Source organism: Oryzias melastigma, linkage group LG13 (assembly GCF_002922805.2).
Source record: "Oryzias melastigma strain HK-1 linkage group LG13, ASM292280v2, whole genome shotgun sequence".
NCBI classification, from domain to species: Eukaryota; Metazoa; Chordata; class Actinopteri; order Beloniformes; family Adrianichthyidae; genus Oryzias; species Oryzias melastigma.
The window spans coordinates 6,490,164-6,509,511 of record NC_050524.1 but is presented as its reverse complement, the minus strand read 5'-3'; the positions used below and the strand labels follow the sequence as shown (position 1 = coordinate 6,509,511).

General features: G+C 36.4%; 1 protein-coding gene across 1 annotated transcript in view; it reads right to left on the bottom strand.

Moving 5' to 3' along the window:
- cntn5 (contactin 5) overlaps positions 1-15,356 on the bottom strand; it is a gene marked incomplete at its 5' end in the record, with an annotated part of 141,210 nt that extends 125,854 nt beyond the window's left edge. Inside the window, 1 exon segment of the mRNA XM_024277809.2 lies at positions 15,238-15,356. Coding sequence (XP_024133577.1) covers positions 15,238-15,292 — 55 coding nt within the window.
- Between the last annotated feature and the right edge of the window lie 3,992 nt (positions 15,357-19,348).

Below are 19,348 nucleotides of genomic sequence, written 5' to 3'. Positions count from 1 at the left end.
AGTGGTGTGCCCTTTAATCTTGTATAATCGTATATATGAATTCATTCTACTGATGTCAAAGCGACTTTAGGAGGTACACGACGCTCTAAGAGATTTTATCGTAAGGGACCTTTGGTAAAATATGGGTGTAAAAAAATAAAAACTGGATTGTCGCTACCCGATAATAGCGCATGTACCATTGACTGTTGATTCACTGGAGATATCAACCCCCCCCCTCTAGTGTTCCAAAAAAGAAGTACCTGCTCGTTCCAAGAAGGTCCATATCCACAACATTTACGACAAATATCGATTTTGGTATTGATATTTACAATATTAAATAGTATTGGATCGAAATGCTCAGTATCATCCAGCCCTACTTTTCATCGGAAGTGGTCTCTTGAACATGCATTGCCCAGGTCAGTGTGAACGTTTATTTTATTTTATTATATTGGACGTATTTTTCTACGAATGTTGGAATTTTGAGAGTTTAAACAAGAGAGAAAAGTGTGAAAATGTCCATGTCTGTCTGAGAATCGTGTAGCCGATAAAATGTGCAATGAGGGATTTTACTACCTTAAAAAATTCTGTAATCCTACATTCTGGATTTCACCTATCGCTAGTTATTTATGGAAAATATTTTCCGCAATAATTGAGGGGATACTGTTATGTGAGCACAATTAATAAAGTCTGACTGACTTATCTTCGTCTCTTTTGTCTATTTTTGCCTTTTAGTCCAGTGCGGAAAATAAGGTAATCTGTCCAGGTGAAGCATTTATATTTTGTATACAATTTTATACCAAGTATACAAGTTTTTAACCTTGAATCCCAAATAAATAGAGCACTTAATTCTATTTGTTTGAGAAGGGATGCTAACAGGTTCTTGGTTTTGTCAGCTGTCGCCTTCATCAGATAAAATCAATGACCCTTCCGGATCTCACTGATCCTTATCTTTTAGAAGGTGTAAAATCAGAAGCTCCTATTATTATAGAAAGGGCTGAACCTGCTTTATTTCTAAAGCTCGCCAACAGTCAGCATCTCAGATCTCAACATCACCTTCGTGATATCAACTAAAGCAGAAATGGCAGCTTGAGGAGAGAACAACGGCGAGCTCCTGTTGCCCCGCGAGGGCACAGACGCGATGTGCGTTAGTGGAGGTTACATTGATATGCTGTATGGGGAGGAGAAAACACTTAAAATGCAAACAAATCAACAACTCCAGTGAAGGTAAGGCCAAACGGTGGCGACATTTTTCTCAGCGATAAAGGGCGAGACAACATTGAAAACTTGTCCTGTTTACACGAAGGACGGCGCGCTCGCTTCCTGAGGCTTCACCTGGTCTGTCACATAAAAAATTAATTAGAAAAGCATACAGTAAGTAGGTGAGACGCTCATGAGAGCTCAAGTAGACAGACATGATTAGCCATAGCCTGTAAGATTAATGAAGACCTTCGCAGGGAGATTATATTGACTGAAGCTGATTATGCTTGAGACCATTTATTCAGCCGAATATCATTACAGATAGAACAATCCATGCATCATATGCAACCTCACCTCACCCACTATCACGGCACACCACTCAATAAAGCCCAATTTTCCTGATTCTTGGTGTACTGAAGGGAATAGTACGAGTGACAGTGAAAAAGCAGAGGTGTTGTAAAATGTACTGTATTAATGTGTCATGCCTCCTAATGGGAAGTGTGGGAGTCTCCAGCATGCTCGGCTTCTCTATTCTTTATTGAAAAGAAGAGATAACAATCTTTTATGTGTCTGAAACAAACTAAAAATGTCATTAAAGTATTTTTAAAGCATTGATGTTGCATGAAAAATAACAGACTTACAAGAATAGACTAGATGTATCATGTCCAAATAAACCAAGATCCCAGAGCCCCGATTATTGAAAACTGTTATAGGCCTATAACTATCTGTATCACATTTGATACGTGCATTTCTGAGACTTCTATTTCATTGGCATCAAAACTTTCCCTAAAAATCCATGTTTTCGGTCCTTTAATGTACAAATCTGTAGAATAGTTGGTATTGGACCACAGAGAAAAATATATTTTTTTCCATTTTCTTTATAATCTGATGGAACTTTTCTTTTTTTTAGCAAATCTACTGGATTCTAAACACCATGGATGTGTCAAAAATATATTGGTTACTTTCTGAAAGTGTCTGTGCCGGTCGCTAACTGAAACCCCCCAAAATAGCAAAAAACAAATGTATTTGGAAACTTTCTTTATGCAGAAGAGTCAGTTAGGAAACACAGGAGGAGCATTTGACTTTAAAATACAAGACAGCTGCATTTTATGTTTTTCAAATATGGATTTAATGTGACTGTTGTTCCCACACATAATAGTAATTAGCGCTGCCATGCCATGAATTTTTTTTGTGGGATTAATTAATCGTGACCTTTAATTAATTAATCAATTTTAATCGCAAATATTTTTAACCGAATAATTGCTGTGAAAATCCCAATTATGATGTATTTTCATTTAACTTTGTCACATAGTAAAATATCAAAATTAAAAAAAAATAAAAAATGGCTCTTTGAAGTTTTTTATTATAACAGATTTCCAACCTTACTTTTACTCCACTTTTACTCTTAATCTCTAACAATTTTTAAAAATACATCAAGTCCAGAGTGTTTTTATTGAAACCAGGCTGGGGACCACTTCTTTAGCAGACTATCATTCCACAGGAGGCAGTAGAAGAGCCTTTCCTGCTTATTTCAAAATGGCCGTCTCCATAAAATTTCAAAACCACTTTTGGCGGGAAAAATAATTTATCTAGTTTTTGTATTTTTTTTTAACTACTTACTGTAGTAAAATAATGCAAAACTGGTCGATACTTAATTCATTATAATACAGGTACGCCATGTTGGATCAAATTTGAGACAGTGGGTAAATAAGATGCTTAACTGAACTCTCTTGTCAATATATTTAACTAACATTGTTGTAAGAAAAAATGTACCAAATTGCCCAATGGATTTTAATTGATTAATTTATCTAAATCTTGTAAGAAATGATTTAGCAAAATTTTCTTTGTAGATTTCTTCAAATGGTCTAAAAAATTCTTTTTTTTTTTAAATTCTCTGTCAATTCTTTGATATTCTGGGCTTACAGGGTTAAATGCTGTGGCAGAATTTTGATGAATCAGCTGCCTGCATTCTTTAAAAGTTCCTTCAAAAATATTTCCCCTTAAGCTTCTCCTAAAAATTTGTTTCCATTATCGACCTTCTTAGAATAAAACCAAATCAAGTGTTTGAAATGACATATTTTAGAGCAAATACAATAAAAGTTACCTAGTTTTCTTTAGAACGACAGCTGGGTCTCCCTCAGAATCAGAAAGTCTCCAAAACTCAGTCATCCGGTGGGGGTTGGGATTAGAGCCGCTACGCCCTCAAATCAAGAGGAGCTGGACGGGGTGGTTTGGACTTTTGGCAAGAATGGCTCCTCCTGCTGAGGAGTTATGGGCAAATCCATCTGAGAGGACGCCCAGACACGATGCCGGACACGCTGGAGAGATTATATCTGGTGACTGGCCTGGGAATATTTTGTTATTCTCCCAAAGGAGCCAGAAAAGTTGGGTGGCGGGGAGTCTGGGCATTCTTGTATAGACTGCTGCATTGTGACCCGTTCTGAACTAATAAAGGACGAATGAACCATCGATTTATATAAACTCTTTATATAAAGTCGGCCCACTACGCTGATCTGTGTGTGTCTCAGTGTCTGTTTGTTTAATGTGTGTTTATTTTCATCTCTACACTCTGTTTATAAAAATATGATCATTGTGAAATATTGGTTATATTGATTGGATTTTCTTGCGTGTCTTGGCGTAACTCCCTGCCAAAAATAAATATTTTGCCATAAAAATCTACCAGACTCCAAAACAATTGCTGCACGTCACGAACCGGCCACAGAGGACCGCGTCGCTTCGGGTCTGGTCTGAGCTACACTGTAGGTTCACAAGAGCGCCGAATGGAAGCGGCCTCCATTCCACGCTGCTTCGCAGCACTTCCGCTATGAACCAGACGTTAGCTAACAGTAATTATTTATTTAAGCATCCCCATTAGTCTTAACCAAAGGTAGGACTACTCTTCCTGGCATCCACATTAATTCAAATATATATACGATTCAATTTTATTTATATCGCCCAATATCACAAAACAGTTGTCTCACTGGGCTTCATGAAAAGAATACATGAGTTGATACACAAAATCATAAAATACATACATCAAAACCAACGACAGGGAAATGTGTAAGTTATAAAAAACAAAATTAAATACATAAGAGAAACCATCTTATTAAAAATAAGATAAACAACACTTAAGGATCATTTAAGTAACATTTAACTAACACTTAAATAATTAATCATAAACCGAGAGAATCTTTCTAAAGATTTTAGGGGAGAAACATGCAATCCAAAAATTAAAATATAAATTTATCATTAATTTTTTACTTTTCTTTTTCTTTCATTTAGTTCATTCCTTATTGGTTCAACCAAAAAATAGATTTTTCATTTTCAGTTCATCTGCGAGAACCTTCCATTGCTTATCACCGACTTTTCTTCAGAGAGTGGCAGACGGGGAAATGCAAAGCCTTGATGGGTTTTCAGGTGACTTTTTAATCACCGTCCTACTCAATATTTTAACATTTTACTTTTCCATGTGTACAGTTGCAGCAAAATATTCATTGCATGGGCCCCGCTCTGTGTAGTGCATACAAATACTCGCAGCCATATTTCTGGAGTGTGACTCTTTTGCCCTTGATGAAAATGACTTCATGCATTAGTTATACAGCGCCACACTTCCATATTTCCCCGCAAGCCACTTTTAAGATTTAGATTCCTTAGATTTAGGCAAAGAACGGCTGAATTACCCTTCCAGACTTGACACTCCAACATTTTATTTCAATCAGCAGCTCAGTGAGGGGGGAGAGGGAAAGTGGGTACAGACGTCCCGGCAATCCACTTTTGAACATGAGAGAAATCTAATAGTGCTGCCCTTCTCTGCCCATATGTGATTTAAATATCTATGGAATGATGAGGGTTCAACAAGAGGAGGCAGCTGCAAAGGGAAGACGGGGTGAACTGTCTTCAAAGTTTTAGAGAACTACAGAAAAAAAAAAACCCTGTAATCCATTACAAACTACCATCATGTCAAATGTACTGAAATAGACAAAGACAGTGTCATATCAGTGAGGATTGCTGCTCCAGCCTCCTGCTGCTGATAATATTGAAAATCTGTCTGAAAAGTGTCTCTTGTAGTGAAATATGACATGCTACTGAAAGCTGTAAGTGATAAAAGCACACTTACTTCCACGCTTTGTTCGGGGGGAAATGAAAAGCAGCACTCCATCCCAAAGTGGGGGTCTATTTGTGGGAAATGAATGCCCCCCTTCCCAAAAACCCAAACCTGCCCATGCATGCTCATCTATGGCCATTAAACAAACCGAGTTTTCCCAGCAGCCACCTCAACTCAAACAGAGCCGATATGCTCAGACTCCCCTCTGAGAGCAAACTCACTTTATTTGAAATCTTATTGTTAAGGTCACTGCAGGAGTCGTACGTTCCGCTCTATTTTTCCCAGTCGCTACGAGAAGCCAAAAAGCAAACAAGACTCCAGAGATATCTGAACTCCTCTATTTCAGGTAATAACTTAACCCCAACTGGAGTGGGCAATCTGCTTTTTTCTTTTAGCCAGGAACCGCGATTTCACACTAAGCTGCGAGCCGCTGCAGAACAAGATGGACTTCTCAATTGGATGAAGCCAACTGGCACACATTACCTGCTGACAGAGCCAGCCAAAGCCCACCAGGCTGGTCAACACCTGCTTTCCCATCACGATTCAATCAAAAGTATGAACGACGCGTTGGAATCTGTGTTTCCTTTTATTACATACAGGTCTTGTGGATTATATGACATTTTGTTTGCAGTAATTTGGAATGTAAAACACACGTTGATAATCCTGCTTTATTGATTTAAATTCCTGTTCTGCTCTGCCCTGCTGCCTTCAGTGTCTGTGTTTATGCACTCATTTAAAAAAAATCAGGAGGATAATTCTTTCTTTTCTTTGTGAATGCATTTTTATCATCTGTGTAGTTTAGGTTTTTAAGCTTTTTTCCCCCGTATGGATTTTTTAAAACAAATAAATTAGTTTTATTTGTATTCCCTGAGTATTGACCTGGAAGAGTGGGAAATTTCTGTCTATTTATCAAAAAACAAGTATAAAAGCAGTTTATGAAGAAAATATTGAAAATAGGCATGTTGACTTTTAAAAGCCCAGTTTTCTCCTTGAATAGCTCTGGTTTACTCTTAAATGCAAAAAAAGTTCCACTCCAACAATAGTTTTTTTTTTTTTTTCTATTATAAAATGGTTCCCTTGGGCACTTTTAAATACGATTATGTTGTTTTTTTTGTTTTTTTATTAAATAATTTTTTAAATAGTTTTTAAATAGTTTTTAAATAGTTTTTAAATAGTTTTTTTATTAAATGAATAGCTCTGGTTTACTCTTAAATGCAAAAAAAGTCCCACTCCATCAATAGTTTTTTTTTTTTTTTTATTATTATAAAATTGTTCCCTTGGGCACTTTTAAATACGATTATGTCGTTTTGTTTTTGTTTGTTTATTAAATAAAAAAAAAAAAAACCTGTGTCGTTTTTTTAGGACATATTTTCTGCAGAACAGAAGGAGCTTATTAGAAATTTGATTCTGGTTTGTGGCTGTTTCCCAGCATTCCTTTGTTTACACTCTGGATATGTCCAATATTGTTTGCCATTTTTGTTGCTTCGGTAATGTCAGATTGGTGGTGTGAGGGGCTGTAAGATAGCGAAGCAGAGTGTGAACACAGAGCAATAGGGTTGCAACGAACAACTTTTTTCTGCCAAAAACTCAGAAGGAATTTCCAATGACCTACTGTTGCTCTGCAGTACAAGAGAGAATTAGGGCCATTAAAATAAATAAACAAGTAATGTTGAAGTTCTTTTCTTGTAAATGTATGACTTTAAATCTTTTAAATTGGGTACATTCACGAGATTATTTATCTATTTTTATTATATTTATTTATTAATTTTTCTAACTTGTCCTGTCCAACAGCTGAGCAAACAGATAAGAGCTGGAGGCCTCATGTGTTGTGCAGATTTTTCCGTCACAACTAGAGATATAGATCTTCTGACACGCAAAGTGTTTATTTGTATAAACCACTTTTGTATTTCATGCTAAACTTTACTTATATTGATTATGTTTACATCTTTTTTTTTAACCAAAAGGCAAAGAAGAAGAGGGAGGTTGGGGTTTGTAAATTTACAATTTTTAATCTCGTAAATTTGCGATTTTTTTAATATTGTAAATTCACAATTTATAATCTTGTAAATTTACTACATTAAATCTCGAAAATTTACAACTTTAAATCTTGAGAATTTATAAGTTTTTTTCTTGTGAATGATGAAAAAAAAGTCATAAATTTAGCCTTGACTTTTTAAGTCATAAATATAGGACTTTATTTTCATTATTTAACAGTTTCAAATTCTTTATCCTAAATTTACAGGATTTAAAGTCGTAACAAAACTAAATAAATAAATGCTAAAACTGGCCCTAATAGAAATGGAAAACACTTTTGTTTTTTTGGGGGGCTAAATAACAGCATTATCATAATTAAAAGACCACTTGGGGTGCTTTAAAAATTATATCAAAAGATGATCGGAGTGGGTTTTTAAATGTTTAAAGATGTTGAAACTATCTGTCTTTAATAATCTGTCCTTCCTACTTCTTATTTTTCTTTGTACATCATAATTTGTTCAGGTTTTTCACAAGATATTTTGCTGTGTGTGAGACAAAATTAGTTGTAAGTTAAAAGGTCTTTTTTTTATTTCATACTGCACACAATGTGAAAAACTATTTCTGTCGCCAGTATGAACTCCTAAACCCTTTTTTGTAAATACAGAGAATCTTAAAATTGTTCAAATTCAGGGAAATAGGGGGCACAGATTTTTTCCTCTTTATTCTGATGGCTTAGGTCGTGGTACTACAAAACCAAAACAAAAACTTGAAATGCCACTTTAATTTAGTGAATACACGGTAATATCTGTGGTAGTTTTGAAGATGACCTTTTTTCTACATCTATTGGTTTTCAGGATAATTGTGTTTTTTTCTAAAAGCTTTTTTTCTGATAATAAAAACTAAAGTAATACAGGGTCCTGAACCTCTGCCGTCTTTTCAGCTGATTAATAAATGAATTTCAGAAACACTGACACGGAAGTTCAGTTAGAAGCTTGAAAGCTCAGCAACGCTCTGGGAGAAACACAATATGCTTTCCCACAGAGGACCTCTGTGAACCAAAATCACTTTTTACATTTTATTCATGTTCACAACAAGACGAGCCACTACATCAATCACTAAAAAAGTAGAAAAACTCATTAAAGATAAAGCACTCCTGAGAGATTTTCTTTTTTTAAGGCATAGTTTTGTTCTGAAAAGCTTTTACCAGTCACTGTAGGTACTTTACAATTTTAAATGCTCCCTTTTCCCCCTTTGATTGTGCATTATCCTTTGAGAACACATCAGACTGAATGATTTCAACTAATGAGAGCTAATGTGACAAGTTATCTTGGATTTCTTCGTGTCGCGGTCTTTAAAAGAATGCAGCAGAGCTTTTCTTTCCATGTAATTCATGTCCGCATCCCATCCTGCTTTGTGTGCTCCGGCTGACACAAAGTTTTTAATTATCTCCTTCTCACAGTTGTGGGGACGCTTATTAGAAAGAGGTTAACATACAGATAAAAACATCATCTTTTGTTTTCACTGTAAGAGTTTAAAAATAAAATGGTGAAATGATGAGAAAAGATAATTGTCTCCTTTTTTTAGTTTACAGTTCATCTGTGAAATGTGTTTGTACTATTTTCTTCCTAACAACATTTGAACGACATTCATACGGTTCATTCAGACATTTACAGAAATATTTTTAATCAAATTAATTACTTTAATACAAGTTTTTTATAGAAAAAAATGTCTCTTTGTGAATTATTTGTGCATGAAGTTCATGATATTGTGTCATTTTAGTTGTCGGTGTTTCACCTCTTCTGGTTTACTGGAATAAACAGTAATATTGCTGTGGAAACTGATCGTTATGATCAGCATGGAATCATACCCTGAGTGACCATTCAATTTTCAACGACTGACTGATTTCATGTAAATCATTTTCATGCATAGAAACTAAAAAATCTAAGACCCAAGTCCAATGTGGGTATTCAATGGCCAAGGTGCATGGTGGGAGTTTACTTTTTCTCTTCACTGGATTTAGTTATAATTAAGTTAAAATAATAAATTTCATTAATATTTAATACTAAATCATCTGTGATTTGTACAGCTTCTTGTTAATTTTTTTGTGTTTTTGAAAACAGCCTCATGAAAGGGAGCAGGGTGTGTGAGAGGCGGATCTCTCTGCCATGTCAGTCATTCTAAAATGGTAAATGGCGGATACTTTTATAGTTTTCTACCTTTCTTGAAGGTCTAAAGGGCTTTACAGTTACAGAGCCATTCACACACAGTCATACTCTGATGGAGGCTCCACTGCTGAACACTGGCACCACCTTATTACAAAGTCATGTACTCAATCACTTAAAGGTGTTATTCTATGAAAAATCAACTTTTTGAGCTTTTAAATGTATTATAATGTTCATTCCTCACTATAAACAACATCAAAGTGGTGTTTAGATCCGTTCATGTATTTTAGAGTAATCCTCTAAAAACCTGCACTCTGAGCACCAGCCCCTCCTAACCCACAAAAACAAGCAGGTTCTCTCGGGCTGATGTCATAAATTTAGAACCGCCCCTTTCAGTAAGAGTCTACGCTGCCAGCTCCGCCCCCAAGCTAACACAAACACAGACTTCTGAAACGTTGGATCAATTAACAAAAATTCTGTAACTTGTTACATTTAAAATTATTTGTTTTCAGCAAATTAAAAATTTGAGTTGATGGATTACTCATCTTAAAAATATAAATTGAGTTCATAAATTGCCGGGTCAAACAGGTGTTGGTTACTTCAGGTTACTTTAAGACACCCCCTCCTCCACTGGGTCGTGCACAGTTGTGTATTTGTGTTGTGAACCGTGGCTCCAACACAGCTTTAACTGCCACAATGAAGTGTCAGCATTTATAATTCATTTCTTTGTATAATTCTTATTTTACATATTTATGTATTTTATTTTTGTATATTTCTGAGAGGCGTAACCTTTGACTGTGATGCGAAGAGAAAACGCAGAGTCGAGTTCCGTGTGGCAGAAGAGATTAAGCAGAGAAGATAAAAAGTTAAGACAGAAAAGAAAAGAAGTTGAACAGTTCTTACGTTGTATTAAGAAGTTATCTTGCTTTCTTTAATTGGTGGCCAGCGAGGTACGCGTTTTTATTTTTTGCTTTTAGGTGGAAACTTTTATTTAAGTTATTTATTTGTGTGTTAGTCTGACGGTGACTTAGTGACTTCATGGACAAAGAAGAAGAATAAAGTCATCAGTTGAAACAAACTGCGGTCTAATTTCTTCACTGGAGAGAGTGACAACGACGTCATCTATATCCCCCCAAAAAATGGTGACTAAATTGACTTTATGTCTTTGAAGCCTGAAGTAAACCATTTTCTACGGGCATGCTCTACGGGTGATTTTCTACGGGTGATGTCCCATTCACTCGATCTAGGTCCCATAAAGAGTCAATGTGTTTTTTTACCTAAATTATTGAGTTTTGAAGAACTTGCGCATTAATTTATAGTGTTCACATCACAGTTCCTCAAGTTTCTTACTGTCATTTCTGGCCTAGATGACGTCAGCATCAATAGTGTTTATTGTACAAGGAACGGAAATGTACAACATGTAAGTAAGATGTAGCACACGCAGAAATCCCTTTAACATTTACAACACATTCTCACTCTCAACTCCTCACATAGTGACGTTTAGTTAAAGACTCCTTGCGTCAAAATGGACATTTTGGGTGTCTCTAACTCGTCCTAACCTAGTACTGGTACCCCAACCCGTTATTGGTTTGCGTTCAGTACAACGTCCAGACCCGGTTCGGCTCGGGTACTCGGCTGGTACCGGGTTGGTGAACATACATTTATCAAATATTTGTTTTAAGTGATTTTAACTTCTTTCTTTAATCTTCCTGCTTGACGGTGTGTACAGCTCGGTATCAAGAAACTGGAGCCCAGACCCAGCCGAAGGCTGTGAGGAGCTGATATAATGTAGATACTTGAAGAAACCAGCGTCACAAACAGGATGATTGACAATCTGACATTCTGGTCCGGTGTCAGGTCAGGGTTAAGGTACTGGTACTGGGTTAGGGTACCAGGAACTTACTGAGGACCAGTCTGCACAGGGTATTGCATCCAAAGAGTTGTGGACCCTTGATTTTACAAACAGCCAGCATGTCAAAAAATGACGAGTTGGGGACACCCAAAATGTCAAAAAGGGACGCGGAGGGGTCCTTAACCAAACGTCAACATGTGACGACTTGGAGATGAGAATGTGTTGACATTTAAACTAGTCTACTAATGTAGACATAGTATTATCACGTGATCAGCAGTAGTAGAATCATGTCACTTTAGCGTACAACCAGTTAACCCTTTAACACCAGAATGTTGCTAGCGACGCCTACATACATGCTAATTGATGTACCGTAGCTATTCGATAGTTCATCAGCATCAATCAGATGATTGAGTCAACTGATTTAAGTTGATTGCGAAAATGTGTCACAACTGTAAAGTGTTGCATAGGTTGCTTTTCTCTAATTCAAAATCTGCTGGAATTGCATTGCGGTTGAAGAGTTAGTTGAAAGAATGTCAACCCTGGAGCGTTATGCTCTGGTGTTGATGGGTTAAAGTTTGTCTTTCCTGTACAGTATCAGGTGCGTGCAAGAATTCTGCTATTGTTTCCATGTTGTTTGACAGCAACAATCCATAAGAACACTTAAAAGTTTTGCCGATGCGTCTCTAATGAAGAGAAGGTTTGATTATGAACATCCACAAACCAAGTCGTGATCAGCCGGTTAAATGAACTTCAGAGTTTTTCCTCTCACACTTCCATGCATCCCATGAATCACTTAGAAGATCTCCAGAGAGGAACTCATTACACTTTGCAGACAGTTTCAATTGTTCATGATTAAATCGTAACAATCCTCCACAAGCTTCCGAAAACAAAAGCACAGATCTGCTGCTCGGTTCTGAACCTACAATAACAAGGAGCTTGTTAAACCCACTACTTTCAATTTAATCACTTTTGTTGCAAAAATAGGAGTTTTCTTGAGGCGGAAAAGTTGTATTTTCCTAAAAAAGGGGAGATTTTTTATTTTTATTTTTTTTTTCCACAGACTGCAAAAGTCACATTGTTCTTACCCGGCTTATTAAGATTGCCAATTCGGAGTGTTAAGAAACCTCGCTTTGATTTTTCTTTCCGCTCCGTGTACTGCTCATTTTCCTTCTCCCTCTGTTTTTGTCCCCACATGTGTCAGCATCCCTTCATGTTGATGCAGCCTAACAGGCTGACTACAAGGAAGAAGGCCTGACCCAAATAGACTTTTATCAGAAATTACTCATTACTTGTTTTTTCAGTGTTGTTGTGAGACCGTTTTTGTGATAAACACTACAGACACTGCTCAAAATCCCCCCCAGTAGAACGTTGTAAGGTATAGCTTCCTGATTTAGCATCAAACGATTTGTTAGCTCTTCATTTTACTCCTTTTCTCTTATTTGTTGTTGCTTCTGTGATGCATTCTGGCCTTGTTTTCGCAGTGCACCGTCATCTATTACAACCCAGTGTGAGGGAGGGAATCTGTGTCGCCTAAAGGAGAGATTCCATGAGCAGAAATAATTATTGCAGCTTATTTTTGTGGGGTAACAAAAAAAAAGAGCATTCATATATTTTTTACTACATTATTCTTGAAGTAGGAATCTTTATTTCAAGTCTATTTCAGAAAAAAATTGGTTTTCTTTTCTGTAAGAATAGTAACAGGTCACAAAATAGTTGTTTCCCTTCAATAGTTTGGTTGAACAAGCAGACAAGTGAGGTCAGAGGTGTCTGATTCCTAGAATCAAAGCATCAGAATGAGCCGCAGAGTGTGTGAACCCTCCTCTTGTGGCCAGAAAGAACCATTTAAAGGGTTGAATTCATTAGACTGGCGAAGAACAAACTCAAGACTGACCAAGACAGACACTTGAGTCTAAAATGCCTCTCGTTACTAATCACAAACGCAGCTACACACCAGAAACCCCAAGCTTTAAAAAGAGTTCTGCAGTCTGTGAGTTTTTACATCATATTTACACCTATCTGACTGTCAGTTAGTTTACATCGTCTCTCTTTAGATTAGGGGAGTCAAACTCAATCACACAAGGGGCCAAAATCCATAACACACTTTTGGTCGCGGGCCAAACAGGATAAATATTTATCGACGATGACATCGTGGAGATCAAAACCTTAAAAAAAGGAATTGGCTGAAAATCGCTTAACCAAACAAAAAAAAAAAACAAAAAAAAGCAAATCAAAATACACAGACAAAACCAAGACACATATGTTGGAAATATTCAAAGGAAGTTTTGAAATTATTATGGGATGGCCACACAAAAATTTGAGATTTGGCAGTTTTTTAAAAGTTTTTCCAAAACATGGGAAAACAACACTTTGAATGAGTAATTTTCACAGAATTTCATACAAATGCCACCAGTTTAAGTCTATAACTACCCTTGGAGTTTTATTGACCTTTGACCTTGGGAAGAGACCACCAATCTTGAATTTTGAAAAAAAAAAAACATTAGTACTAGGAGTGTGTATTGGCAAAAGTCTGGCGATACGATACATATCCTGATGCATGCCTCACGATACGATATGTATCGCAATATTTCCCAAGACTGTACAAGAACAATTTTCACTTCATTTTTAGAGTATGACTTGAATTGAATCTACCAGAATTCTAACCCTAGAACACTTTTGCTATGAAAAGTTACACCATCACTTTTGCTGGGGAATTTTATTTTAACTGTGGTTTACGTAACGAAAGGGAAAATGAATACATAGGAAGATGCTAAAAACAGGCTTGAATATTGCTGAAAAATTGGGAATTTGAGAAGAAAAAAATTGTTTTAAAAAAACAAATAATGAAACTGGAGACTTGGTCTTTGGTCCACCTGTTCGTGGGACATCTGAGACTTTACTCAGGGACCCATGACACTCAGAAAAATGCAATTTATTGAACATCCTGTGAATACTTTTGCCCGGGTGATGTCTGTCATTGTAATAAAATGGTCAAATTAATTTTATTTAATGATCACAGCATTAAGCACAGTGACTGTATCTCAAATGCAAGTTGCTTTTACCCAGAAATTCATGCTTCTTTTCTTTTGGTAAATTACAAAATATTCGCTTTTTTAATGAACCAGTCAGTGCTATCTGATGAATATTTTTTTAATATAAGTAAAAATAGAATGAATATGCCTTAGCTGATACGTTTCACAAAATGTGATTGCAAGATTGCTAAATAATGCATTTAAGCTGTTCATAAACCTGAACGAGTGCTTCAAAAGTGAAGGAAAAACAAACTTATTCTTTCCAAAACGGTTTTATTTTCCTGATAATTAGAGCTTGAAATGAGTTTATGACTGGCATGAACATTCAATGTTTATGACACAAATCTTTTTCCTGCAGGGCTTATTCCACCTTTTGTAAACAAAGTAAAATAAACATTGTTTTCCGCTTAATTTGAATCAATTTCTATTTTAAGGCTTGAGAGCCTAAGATGTATTAATTTTAAATTATTATTGATATTTTAATCCCTAAAGCTAAACCTATAGATCTACTAAATTTCAAACTAGTTTTAACACAATGTAAAATTATTTGCAAAATTTACCATTTCTTATTTTAGCGATCTAGTAATGAAGCAGCTCTGCAGACAATGTAATTTATTAGAAAACATTGCTCCTTGTGTCAACTTAACTGATGTAGAAATACAAAAATTATAAGTCTAATACCCTCATAAAATATGGACACAGTGTTTGAAATATTTTTTTATATTTAATTTTTAATTAAATTTTTATTGACTTTTTTTGTTTTTATGGTTAAAGAAGTAAATTAATTATTTCTATTAAAATATTAATTATCAATTAAAATGTACTAATAGATTAAAATAATCGCAACCATCATAATTGCTTAAATTTAATACTAAATCTAACTTAGAAACATATTATTCGCAGCATTCATTTCCCACACTCATCGTTTGATTTCCTTACCTGAAAGGCCACTGATGACAGACAGGATGAGAAATGGTTTCCATGGTGACCCCATACTTGTTGAAAAGGGTCCCTTTTGCAGAATTCTTAGCAGGTCACCTCCTTCATTAATGCTGCTCCTGTAAATAAAGATTGAGAGGAAAAAATAAATAATCGGAGGTGAGGATGGACCGACGTTCATCTGCAAAAAACACTGTGGAAGCTGTTAATCCGAACCGCTCTGCAAGTTCCTGCGTGCATGCAGGCAGGCTCTTCATCCACTGTCTGATCACAGACATGTTCACACATCAAGATCCAACCCACAGGAGAGTCACACATAACAAAACTGCTCCCACTTCACAGCTTTCTTGAAAATTATACAATGAGCTCCACTCCACTACCTCTTCATGGATTCTGTGCTCACGCTATATAATTTTAATGCTCACTCCTCATTTCCAGATCGTATTTTTGGTAAAAATCAAACATGCTTCTTCAGGAAATCTGGCACTTGAACTCCTAACGAAAGGATTGAAATGTAATATTCATGTATGAGCAGACATGTAATGATCCCCATTCAAAAACACACTGAGTGAATGCATTTCAGTGGCACTTGATAATTCAATCATTTGAGCTTTTGTTTAACTGAACTTGATGTTTCACAGGGAAATGAAGCCTTTTACCTCCATGTGAGGCTGTGCAGGATTCTCTGACCACACCTCCACAAGAAGATATCTGGTCGACGTAACGAGGTATGCCCCTTTCTACCACATCAGGGTTGTGTGCTGTCTATTCTTTAAAAACCATGACTATGTATGTAACAAAAGTGTCGGGCATTGACTCATTGACTCATTTGATTGCTGAATGTCTGATTTCTGGTTGACCTGGTATGGGGTGATCGTTTTCTGAGACGATGAGTCGTCCTTCACAAATAATCCCTTTTTCTCTCAGATCCCACAGAGATCAGAAAGCAAACACAAGTTTTGGGACTGAACACAAACACTTGCATCAGTGTGTCTCCTAAGCCTTCACAGCGAGGCTCCTGTTCAGTGATTCACTTCATTCCCCTCATGACAGATGGGGATCAACAGGCGCTTTGTCCAAATATCTACGACTGCTTTCCCTTGTACAAACTTTCTCCATTGCACTTTCAGAACTGACATTTTCTTTTCCTTTTTATTAAAAACTTTTTTTATTCAGTTTTGGCCAAACACAGCTGACCTCCGTCTTCTCTACATTACCATTTATTTCCATCTCAAAATGTGACCACTTATAAGAAGCTTTTCCTCTGTTTTTTATTTATTTTTTGTTTGTTTTCTCTCTTATGACAGACAGTCTCTCTTTACACCATTTGGCTCCTAGCTCTGTAGGGTGATGAATACTTGAGCTTCCTGTTGGAGTCAATAAACATTCAACATTAATGTGTCCATGTTTTTTTAACTTCATTTCCTGCCAGGAGGGGTGTATCCACTGCCTAGCAGCTAAGTCACTCCATGTTTATCCACAAATGGTGAAGAAATACCAATCAAAAAAGCTAAATCTCTCATTTATTGGGTTAGAAAACTTAGAAAGTCCCACTCTGATCAGGTTTTGAAGTATTTTAAAAGCTTTTGATCATTTGATTATAACTATGCTGTTTTTAGTTAAAATACTACTATGACAACTTTGTTATTTTCTAGGATATCATTTCTGCAGAGTGGCAGTATTAGTAATTCAAATCTGAGTTGTAGGTGGGAACTATTGACTGTATAACCAGTGGACTGCCCGACCCCTCCCCTCAAATGTCTCAAATAGGAAGTGCCCGGGGTTCCAATAGGGTCAAAATCCCATAGACTTCTATTGAGAAATAGACAGATATTATATTTGTCAGACTGATCAATCTTGCTCTGATATCTTCGCCTTAACATCTTCTTTCTTTTTATTGTTCTTTGAACTTTTTACGTGCGGCGCCTTGTTTGACCAAGGTCATTTTTAAGACGCCATGTAAATCTAATAACTTAAACTGATAAACTGACCAATCAGATTCCTCAGTAAAAGCATGTGGTGTCTGATGGCTCCACCTCGAACTTTTTTTGAAAACGTGACTCAGACACGCTCGGACCAATCACTGTCGACGGGTTTCAAATGGTGGCATCAGGAAGTGACGGAGTGCATTGATAATTCTAACACCTGAAAAATATTGAAGGGGCCCTACAATTAAAATTTTTGAGCATTTTACTGTTCATTCCTCACTATAAAGAACCCCAAAGTGGTGTTTTGATCCGTTCATGCATTTAAGAGAAATCCTGTCTGCAGCAGCCCTTCCTATACCCATGAAAACGAGCGGTTGGAAACGTGCTGATGTAAGATCGATGCAAACAGCTCACTCCAGGAAGAGTCTGTGCTGCAAGCTCCGCCCCCAGACTACAACAAAAACACACCCACCTTCTCGGCGGAGCTGTGGCAAGAGATAACTACCTTCCTGTACCAGGAACCGCTCCTGGACCCATTTGTCAATGTTACTTCCGGGTATTAAAACGGTCCACAAAAATGACTCATATTTATTAAATAATTGTTTTTTAAGTGTTCCCAGTGTGATATATGATCATATATATGGATATAAGTTACTCTGAAAGGCTGAAGAAAATCATGGTAGGGCCACTTTAATACTTATCAGTTTGGTTTCAGAAGATTTTAGTGTGATAAATAACACGAAATTGTTAGCAGACAACACACCTCTGAGGTGTTTGCACTTCAGTCCATGAAGCCACTAAGCTCTTTATAATAAGAATTTACACACACACTAGAGGTTTTAATCTGTGTGCCAGGACTTGAGTTAAAACTTGATAATCCCAGGATTAATCTCACTGTAGTTTCAATCCTTTGAAGAAGATGAGCAGTTTTTTTCCCCTTTTTTTGTGGGACATCTTTTTTTTTTTCCTCTTTTAATGTCGTGTCGCAAATTCTCGCCAAGAGAGCAGGTGCAGGCGGGGATTATGGGGGATCTTAGAGAAGTCAGTTCTTTATTTTCATCATGTAAAAACAAAGCCAAAGTATAAGTGTTGATGCTTAGCTTGTGTTATTAGCCGTGACCCCTGAGCAAGGCGCTTTGATGTGAGCCAGGAGAGACACATGCTCTGTGAAAACGGAGCCCATATGATTGAAAAAGTTGTAAATAAATTAGCTTGAGACAAAATTGCAAATAGAAAGTGACGAGTTCAATGCAGAATGACACTGAATTAGTATTGCACCATTGCTGCCTGGACTCCGAGGGAATGTTTGTTTGTTGTTCATGCTTTGCATAAATTTTGTGCGTGTTTTGTGTGAAAGTTGAGAAGGACATCTTCACCGACATCGTGCGGGTTGGTGACTCCTGAAACTGATGAGACTAGCAGTTTTTCAATCACCAAATTGGGTGGTTTATAGCAGAGCAGACAGAAGAAAAAAAGTGACAGCTAATTGTTTTGGAAAGCAATTTTAACTTGTCCCAAGTTCCAGCAGAAATTAAAGAGGATGCGCAAACTTTTACAAACACTATTTGCTGGATGTCGCCAAAAGACAAAACTAAGTGAGACGAAACCTTAATATTGCAGCTTCTGAAATTCGTAGCTGTCTTGATATCAATATTGTTTAAAAGCTGTAGTTCAAAATGAAATTTAAAAGATTAATTTATACAGTACCGACTGTTCATACATGAAATAAAGTGGTTCCTTGCTATACTGCGGCTCACCTTTCACCGTCTCACTGTTTTGTGTTTTTTTTGTCCTTTGTTCTGATTGGCTGTAAACAAAAGTCAATCAATCTCATTCATGCCGTGACTCTGTACAGAATATGTTCAGTTTGCCAGATATATTTGAATACTGATGGCTAGAAATGTGACTATGAAGTGTTAGACTAATTTTCTACGACAGTTTAACTTTGAGGGATTTTAAAGATGAAATATAATTTCCTGCTCAGAAAAGGGTTTAAATGGTTTAGTGAGGGGTTTTACAGCCTTAAGACACCTATAGCAATTGTAAAAAATAAAAATATCTACTTCCCATATTTTTTTATTTACAGGTAGAAATGTAAGGATTGATTGTCTTAATCGATAAATTGATTTATATTCCTACAATCAAAATCAATCTGTCTGAGGTAAATTGCTAATCGAATTGAC